Source organism: Cyclospora cayetanensis, unplaced genomic scaffold, assembly GCF_002999335.1.
Source record: "Cyclospora cayetanensis isolate NF1_C8 unplaced genomic scaffold, CcayRef3 CcayRef3_contig_293, whole genome shotgun sequence".
Taxonomy (NCBI): domain Eukaryota; phylum Apicomplexa; class Conoidasida; order Eucoccidiorida; family Eimeriidae; genus Cyclospora; species Cyclospora cayetanensis.
Window position 1 is genome coordinate 18,844 of NW_020312251.1, and position 9,299 is coordinate 28,142.

General features: G+C 53.4%; 2 protein-coding genes across 2 annotated transcripts; one reads left to right on the plus strand and one right to left on the minus strand.

Annotated features, from left to right (window-relative positions):
* The first annotated feature begins 2,120 nt into the window (after positions 1–2,120).
* Positions 2,121–3,712, plus strand: LOC34619397. The gene is made up of 5 exons (XM_022732689.2): positions 2,121–2,249; positions 2,692–2,854; positions 3,107–3,164; positions 3,307–3,383; positions 3,639–3,712. The coding sequence occupies exons 1-5, from the start codon at positions 2,121–2,123 to the stop codon at positions 3,710–3,712; spliced, it is 501 nt and encodes a 166-aa protein (XP_022587973.2).
* An 829-nt stretch (positions 3,713–4,541) lies between these two features.
* Positions 4,542–8,739, minus strand: LOC34619398 (DNA replication licensing factor MCM5). The gene is made up of 12 exons (XM_026338672.1): positions 8,606–8,739; positions 8,076–8,183; positions 7,813–7,910; positions 7,609–7,679; positions 7,226–7,377; positions 6,872–6,970; positions 6,553–6,637; positions 6,219–6,367; positions 5,630–5,719; positions 5,254–5,398; positions 4,857–4,966; positions 4,542–4,611 (listed from the first exon to the last, which is right to left on the minus strand). The coding sequence occupies exons 2-12, from the start codon at positions 8,156–8,158 to the stop codon at positions 4,542–4,544; spliced, it is 1,152 nt and encodes a 383-aa protein (XP_026194457.1). The 5' UTR covers positions 8,159–8,183; positions 8,606–8,739.
* Between the last annotated feature and the right edge of the window lie 560 nt (positions 8,740–9,299).

The following is a 9,299-nucleotide window of genomic DNA, read 5'->3' on the forward strand; positions in this document are numbered from 1 at the left end:
AGCCGTCTTTTCCCCCTAAGAATCCAAAACTCTGGAGGGCGGACAGGGGAGGGCCCAAGTTGTTGTTTTAAAAACGCTCAATAACGTTTCACCTAGTTGTAGTGAGTCTGGAGGTAAGTGTCCTCCTACGGAGACTCTAGGTGAAGCGTTACACTCTGTCGTGCTAAGTCAGTGAGTAAATCTGGCTGGATGCCCGCCTCCTTGAGGAGTGCATTAACTTAACCTCCAGCGTGTGAACCATTGTTTTGAGCATGTGCCCCCAGTGATATGGAACTGTGGTAAGGTGTCTCTAAAGGCAAATGCCGAGTGAACCGCCCCCTTATTTCAATAGTGGAGTCCAATGGTGTGAGCGTGAGGAGTCAAGGGATCGCTTTTGAAGAAAAATAGTATCACATTTTCCTAGGGCTTTTTGTGGCTTGCGGTCCAAGGATCTCCAAAACAAACACCGTACACGGACGGCTCCTCCCACATACTTGTGCTCGACTCATCTTTACCCAGCGATCCACATGTACAACCACGTTCGCTTTCTTTCGCAGGCAATTTTACGCATCTTAGGTCTCTCTTTTGATGCACAGACGGTGGAACGCCCTAGCAGCTCTAACTGCAACACTGAGAGCCACCCAGGGAGCCACGCGGTGAATCACCTGATCACGCAGCAACTGCAGCGCAAGACCTCGAATATCCAGGAAACGCATAAGCTGCGCTAGTGGAACGAGTACAATCCCACAGGGTTGTGCTAGATCAATCGAGCAATGCAAGCTCTGTGCCGACAATACATGGGGCCTAGCTACATTTTAGCACTTTCTGCTACACCAGTTATATGTAACGACCAACTAGTAGTATTCGTTGCACCGAAGCGGTAGCTTGATACGGAAAGAATAGATATTGTAAGCCTTTGCGCTCCAGGTTATTGTCTGTAAACTATTTGTGAAGGGGCGGAGTTTTCAGAGGAAGTAACACTGCGCACTGTAGCTAGCTGGCCCCATCCCTGCATGCCAGAACTTTGAGGGGCAGGGCAAGGCTAGGAAAAGGGGGACCACTTTGAAATGGAGGCTTGAGAACGCTGCGTGCGTAAATCTTTTATTGGGATTCGGGACGAATTATCTTCTATGGAGGTTCTTGGCGGGTATCACACTAACTTGAAGGGAAGTCGCACTAGAGGACGGAAGCTAGATCAGTTGCAGTAAGAATATGACCCGTGCTATACTGCACAGTATCGAGCTGCAAAGAAGGCTTATCACGACCAGAGGGGGGCCCCTGACGAAACCATAAATTGAAGTTCCTTCTAAACGCAGCAACTCATGCTTGACGGCTCGTGAAATAATAACGTGGGATTTTACCTTCGCCTAAAGGCGGAAGCACAAAGCGCAACAATTTTAGAGGCATTTTTTGCATAAGGAGCAAGAGCCGAAGCAGTTCAACTGGCGTACTCTTACCAGCGCGCACACCGGAGACTGAATGAAAGAGCGACAAGCAACATCCGCCCCCCCCCCCCCCGCTTCCACAACAATTGTTGTGTTGAGATGTTGCTTAGCATGGATTTTCCAGTGTTTGATTAGGGTGAAATGGGAGCGTGGAGAGGGGGAGGCGGGCACAGTGGGACTGCGATCCCGTTGGTTTCTCTTTCTCTGGCTGGGGGCCCCCCAAGAGGTCCGTTCCGTGGTAAAGGGGTGCTGGCTGCACGCGCTGCGCTCAAGGGGTGTCGCGGGAAGACTGGATGTGTAGTATTTAATCAATAGTTTTATGCAGTTCCTGCAATAAGGAGCTTCGCCGTCGAGTCCAATTCTGCTCCTCCGCAGAAGAAGGGACCCCTCTCTCAGTCCCTGGGCTGCTGCCAGATCTGGTGGTGTTAGTGTTGGTCCGGCTCGCACCCTTCTTCTGAATTTTCGCATTTTGTCTTTTTCCTATCTTCCCGCCTCGCAGGTCTGCAGCTGTGCAGGGGCCGCGCGGCTCGCGTATTGTCTCGTCTACGGATCTCCTGAATGATCCCGGCGTTCTTCCTCTCCGTGGTCTGTCTCAGCCTCCAGCTGCATCTGGCACTGGATCCCTGAGAAGGGCCCCCTTTGCAAGGGGCCCTTGCTGCACTGGGTGGTCTCGCGACTACAGGCGAGAATAAGAACATGTTCTTCTTGTCTCCTTGTTTGAGGGGCTGGAGGCAGAGAGGCTGGCGTTGGGAAGCTATGCAGAGGGGCCGCCATCGGTGGGTGCACATAGATTATCCTCCACGGAAGCGTTCTACTGTTAAGAAGGTGAGTTGTATGCCTGACGACGGTGCCCACATTCATGGCGAAGCCGACTTCGCTGACGAACATCCCCGTTTTTTTCAACCGGCTTCCAGTGCAATATTTGCCCCTGAATAGGCACGTACCTAACTGGGATTGCGCTCAGCCAGCTACCCTTCACAAATACATAATTCTATTCTCAACCCCCTCCCACGCATTGCATCCTCTATGGCTCCCGTCCCAGGCTCCCACTCCCTCTGTGGCGGCACTCGTTTTGTATTGCTACTCTCTGTGCCACCCTTCCCCTGCCCTGTCCTTCCTCCTTCGTGCCTGATCTTTCCTGACGGGCGCGAGAAAGAGGCATGGAGAAAGAAAGATACCGCTTTTCAGACAGACTGTTCTGCAGGCTTCCCTTAAGGTGGCCAGACGTCCTTCAGTGCTGCTTTGCCCTCTGTGTGTATGCTCCCAGCTGCACGAGAGCCACGACAAGCTGATCTTCGTCTGTCAGGGATACAGAGACCGTCTCCTGTCGGAAAAGCTACCTCCCGAGTTGCAGAAGCGTCTGCAAGAACTGAAGGATAGCCCTGTGCCGCTATATGATAGGCGCTTGCCGTGGTCGCAAGACCTTCAGAGTAAGAGCCGGCCCTTACCCTCCATCTTCTACTCCTGCGTCAGTATACGGGGAATACGACCTCTCGAGTTTTACCACCGTTGCCTCGCGGCTTTCTTCAGGATTGGGATCTTAAATCTGTGTTGCAGCGCTGCTTTCACACATGTTGGAGAGAGGACACGCCTTCTCCGTCCAGCCCCTTTGGGGATTTCAGCTGCAATAACCGGGAAGTGTTCATGGCGGGCTGCGAGGTTGTGCTTGTGGTATCACGCAGAAGCCATTCAACGCACGGCAGTCCCTTGTGTGGCTTTCGCTACTGGGCGCACTCACCAGTGCGTCTAAAGTCCCTCTTTGCGGTAACCGCAACATCAACTGTCGCTGCAGTTCCCGTGCATCCACCCACAACCACATACATATATATATGCATGCAACCCCGTGAAGTGTACGTGCACCTACTTTAGGGTGTCTGTGCAGCTTGTTGGAGGCCTTTACGATGGAAGAGGTTTTCGCCCTAGAGAAACTCGTCCCCGAGATACTTCAGGGCTTCGCGGGTGGGTACTGGGCGGGAGAGGGGAGACCCACCTCTGTGTGTTAAGTGCCGTACGAGGTTATGAGGCCCCTTCCAAAGGCATTTGGAAGACCACAGAGCAGCCGAACAAGTGGTTGCCTGCTCCTGAAAAGTTCGAATTAGCGGCTCACTGGTGGGCCGAATATAACTCTAGAACCTCGTTTGGCGCCGTTCAAAGGTTCTTTCCACTCCACCTCACCGAGTCAGGAGCAATCGTGTGTTTGTCTCCTGGCCTCAGAACTCAACAAGAGACTTCCCGAGGATGCAAAAGACGCCGCAAAGACGCGGCACAGGCCCCTGGACCTAAAGTAGAGGCAGGGCAGTGCGGAGGGCACCCATCAATTTTTCCGCCGTGTGGCGAAGGGCTGCGCAACAGGAGACGCCAAAGAGGCAAAACCTGAGGCACGCATGAACTGTGAGAGCACGCCGTTCTCGCTCGGAGGGGGCCTAAAGCCAAAGAGCACTTGTGCGCGCTAGGAATGAAGCGCTCAGGCAGAGTGAGAAGGGGAGTCTCTATGTATCTGGAAAGTAGCAAGCTTCTGAGCGGGGATAGCGGGTGGCGGCCAATGGCTAGAGAATATAGTCGCTCCCCCGTCCCGCTTTCCTTGTCTATCCCCTTCAGTGACTGCAGGTTTTCCATTTCGTCATTTTGTTGGGAAAACCATTTTTGTCTTCGGGCTTATTACGTGCCTCGTTCCAACCTCCGGCGCTGGGGGATCCCCCTTTACCGCTGGGCAGTCCGCAGGAGGACGTAGGGGCCTCTACCGTCTGCTAGTGTCTCTTTGGCCGCTAGTACGTCGCATCAAAGGCCCTAGCGAAATCGAAGGTACAGTGTATAGCTAGGAGGCGCGCGAATAGCGCTGAGGATGCTCGTTTTGGGTGTACCTACAGCAGACGGGTACTACTGTGTAGTGCTTGAGCAGCTGAGCCCCAGTGCGGTGCTTCCTCTCGTACACCAGTGCAAAGTACAGACAGCAGACCTTCCTCGCTACATGGGCTGTAAAGTTGCGCCCGACTGGCCCCCGTCTAACCAAAGTAATCGAGTTGCAACCAAAGGCGAGTCACGGGGACCTCTTGAATGGAATTAATGGCACAGAAGAGTGGCCTGTCACTCTTGGGAGGTGCCCTACTCGCCCATCGATTAAGGCCGCCTGATGGAACGGTCCCCTCTCTCTTGGAGGTCTCCGCGCCGTACAAGGATGGAGAGAGCCCTGTAGTGATGCATGCGCAATATCCGCAGACGCGCGCTCATGTTGGCACCAGTCCTTTGGTGAATGGCACCCATATTGTCATCAGGAAGCCACATTTTTTTATGCCAGTCATGTCAAGCAAATGAAATTCTGGTGATTCTGAAATCCTGGCCACACATTCATAGCTTCCCCCACACGGCCCCCCTGCATTCAGGAGTACATTTTCGCTTATAAGGGGGGGCGTCCTTCTACTTTTTGAGTCTCACCGCTGAACAACGAGCTTGTCGTATCCCTGCTGCTGCAGATCCCTTACAATATTGCGCCTCAAAGCCCTCTGCCCGGGCTGCAGTCGGCCCATAAGCGCATCCTCAGCCAGCTGTATAGACACCCCGCAGGACACGCACACAATGCTACCTGCGAACACCTATGGTGCTAACGGATGTTTGGGGAGTTCTCTCTCGCACAGCCCAGGGAGGACAGCCTCAAGCTCAAAATGCATCGCTTCTCTCTCTCTCTGCAAAGCAGCTGGCTAGCCATCTCTCTTTCTCTCTAAACAGGCTACGCTTTCTCATTCGCTTGGACGGACACTTCAGGGGTGACACACTGCAACTTTTTCTGTCGCTAGATAAAGTCCTTTCCTGTAAGGGACCCCCTGCGGCCCACCTTGACTGCCTTTTGCTGCAAAGGCGTTAAAGACTCGAAGACGAGAGCATGCTTCGCAGTTTCTGCCGTTGATGCAGAGAATAGATCGATAGCCCTCTTGACGTGAGACGCCTGCGCAATTGGCGCTAGCTCCATCCGCGCGAAGCTGCAAAAAAACGAATTCCATCCACCACACAGAAATACTGACACTGCCCGAGGCAGCGAGGCGTGCATGCAGGCTGCGCGCAAATGTGCGACCTGAGCAAAGGCCCATGCGTCTCGCATCTACAAAACACTGGCGAGCCCACAGAGCGCGCGTTGGTGTGCCGTGTGTCGAGAGTCTTTTTGTCGCTTAAGACCGTGTCGGTCGGCATTCGAGGGAGGGTCGACAACACACCTCTCGGCTATGCGGACGAGGGATTCGAGCTGACGAAGCGTAATAGGAATTTTCCGAGTGACAGAGCGCCTGTCCTCTCTGACTTCTTGTCTGCACAGAGCGAGAGAGGGGAAAAAAATGTGCAGTAGAGGGTGTGCTGTGAAGGATAAAAGGTCTCAGCAGAATGCGTGAGGGGGTTGCAGCGAAGGCGTTCGCTTGCGCTGCCGCTGAGGCTACCGCAGCCTCAGTGGTATGTGTGCCAGGGCAGCGGAGAACCCTCGTGGTGTGGCTTGTCTTCAGTGCTCCGCGAAAAAATTGTCTGCATGCGCTACCAAAGATCCACGCTTTGCAGGCAGGTGGCATCGAGGCAGTTTTCAGGAAAGGGCAGAAAAAACACGCCGGTGAAAAGCCCGAGAAAAAGGCGGATAAAGAGCGCTCAAAGAGGGTCAAAGTGGAGAAGCGCCAGAGTCCGTGAAGCATGCAGGCTGCTAGCACTGAGAAGGCAGGAGGGAGGGGGGGGTGGAGCAAGTCAGAATTGCATGGCACAGGGAGCACGCGACACGAGCCGCAGAGACGGCGTGGCGGGGAATACACAGTCCCTCGAGCGAACCTGGTTTGGACGTAGAAGTTCTTCAGAGCATCTCGGGCATCATGAGAGAGCAGGGGCTGCTGCTGTTGTCGAGCAAACTGGATGTAGTGTCTGAGCACTTCGAAGGGAATGATTTCCCCCTCCTCGTGCTGAGGTGGCTCTGCTCGGCGCTGCTCGAACATTCGGAGGGGAGAAAGGAGTACACCGACAACCCCATAAGCACACAGAAAGAGACAAGGGCCAAACTCCCAAGATAGCGGTTCCCCGCTGCCCTATCTCTGCCCTGCAAAACAGCATCTGTCGCGGCAAACGTCTTGCTCCGACGCCACAGCGCAGCCTGCGGCGCAAGCCTTACAGCATGCAGATTGAGGATGTGCTCGCACAGGCGGGTATCCTTTTCGTAGTCGTCCTTGTCTCGCAGCATGAATATCAAGTCGAACCTGCATCAAGAGTCCGCAGTGTGACGCAACACAGACTACTCACGCATGTAGAAAAACTGAACTCCAAGGAAATCCTGGCAGAGGCACACTGACGCTGAACTTCTGCAGCACAGAACCCCAGGCCTCGTTTGCATGCGCTTCTACTCCACCCAGCATGCATTCTTCTCTCTCTCCACAAAGCCGACTGTCCACGCGCATTGCTGCTGCCTCAGTCGGCCTCTCTGCAGCAATTACCTCGAGAGAATGGTTGCCTTGAACTCGTGCTGCTCCGTCGTGTCTTGCGCGTCGTCGAAGCTGCCGAATGAAGGGTTTGCAGCCGCAAGAACGGCGCATCTGCAGCCAGCAGATACATCCAGAAGGCCAAATAAAGCATTCCAAAAACTTGCTTCACCTTCGCTCTGGCCCTTCCGCGATTCTTCCGAAAGCATCGCGTGCGAAAGCCTGTCGCCATCGGGCTTTGCGGGGAAGGGACGCAACGGTGGAGGAATGGTACAACCATTACTACTACTACTAGCAGTAATAATAATAGTAATAGTGACAATAATAATAATAATACTCCCCCCTGTGCACACGTGTGGGCTGCAGCACCTCGAGTTTAAGACTGTATTTATTCCCGCCTTGGAAATCGAAATGGTCTGCTGCTCCATGGCCTCATGCATTGCCACCACATCTCGCTCCTGCATCTTGTCAAACTCGTCTACGCACACGACGCCTCCATCCGCCAGGCACATGCAGCCCCCCTGTAGCCACACAAAGGCGACACACACATACACAAACAGACACAAACAGACACATACTCCGGCCCAGAAGGACATGCAGGAACGCGAGCTTGCATCCAGACAGGATATTCCTCAGCAGCATCCCTCCGAAAGTGCGAGACACGCTACATGAGGGGGCACGTAGGAGAGGCCCTCCAAACAGTCCAACCAAGGCTACAATCGAGACACCCACCGAGCCACTGAGCAACGCACCTCCAGACTGAAGACGCCATGACGATCTCTCATGACTGCTGCCGTTAGACCGGCTGCTGAGCTTCCTTTTCCTGAAAATATCAAGGCAGCTCGCCCCCGCAATCCTTGCTGCTTCGCTAAGCGCTGCCGTCGTTGGCTGTGCAACCGCAGTTGTGGCGAGTAGTGTGGGGTCCTATTACACGCAAAGAAACGCTCTGGCCCTACCTGAAGTGTAGACGGAGATGGGCGCCAACTTCGAGACAAACTTGAGCACTTGGCTCTTCGCGACAGAGGGATCGCCCAGAAGGAGGACGTTGATGTCTCTACAAACGCAGCGAACGAAAGCGCGAGCAAGCCGCGGCAGCAGCAGCGCACAAGCCTCAGTGCTTGCGTCAGCTCTTGAGTGCAGCTGCTACTGCACTAAAGAGCTCCTCGCTCAGCGCTTTTTTTCGAGACCAGGAAAGACACGCTGCGCAACGTCGGCTTACCCGCGAATGCGTGTCGTGTCATTTATAATTTTGGCTGTGCCGCCGAAAAGGAGACAAGCACACGCTCTCTTTACTTCTATCATTCCGAAAAGAGCCGGCGCGATCGACCTGCAAAAAACGCAGGAGGGCAGTTTGCCGCTTGCAGTGCATTCGGACGCCGAAAGGATACAACTACGTGGAGATGTACATCCATATACACAAATAGATTCACACGTGCCCTCTTCACTTAGGGGTCTTTAGCGTTGCGGGCATGCACACTGCTAAAGATGCAAAATGCGGCGAAAAATACGCAAAGCGACAGAAAAGGAGCGAAGGACAGGGTCGAAGAAAGGAGAGAAGGGGCAAAAAACAAGCAAACATGTGGCTACGTTGAGGAGTGAGAGCCGCTCAGGAGTACATACATATATACATATATAAATATGTATTAAAATGTGTATGTACATACATATACATATATATATATGTATATGCACGTGTAGGTACACCTTAATACTTGAGGCGAAAGCCGTTTATCAACAGAAGGATGGTACCTGGCGATTTTATCGATAATATTCGGCTCCTGACTTAGTCTGAGAAAGAGCGACCGCTGTTCTAGGGAAGTGAGGGTCGTGAGGAGGGGAGAAAAGTTTATTTTCTTTAAACCAAGGACGTGAATGTACGCCTGCTGCGGTCCGCTGTTGTCTGCAGCCAGCCACGCAAATATCTCGATGTACATTCAAGTACAAATAGGTGAGCAAGAAGCGTCAGAAAAAAGCCTTACAACAACGAGGAGCCACCCGCAGGTGAGGCGCGAGAGGGCTGACACACGACGGGAACGGCCCCAGGAAGAACGAATTGTCAGTCCCAGTGGACAAGAAAATAGAATACAGGCAGTCGACAAAAACGTCAAGAGCATATATATAGGGAGCGTGTTTGCGTGTGGGGAAGGCAAAGGAAGCGTGTGCCGAGGGTGTCGAAGCCGGTGGTATCTGTCTCTCTCTCTCTCTGTCCCTCTCTCTCTCTCTCTCTCTCTCTCTCTCTCTCTCTCTCTCTCTCTCTCTCTCTCTCTCTCTCTCTCTCTCTCTCTCTCTCTCTCTCTCTCTCTCTCTCTCTCTCTCTCTTTCTCTCTCTCTCTCTCTCTCTCTCTCTCTCTCTCTCTCTCTCTCTCTCTCTCTCTCTCTCTCTCTCTCTCTCTCTCTCTCTCTCTCTCTCTCTCTCTCTCTCTCTCTCTCTCTCTCTCTCTCT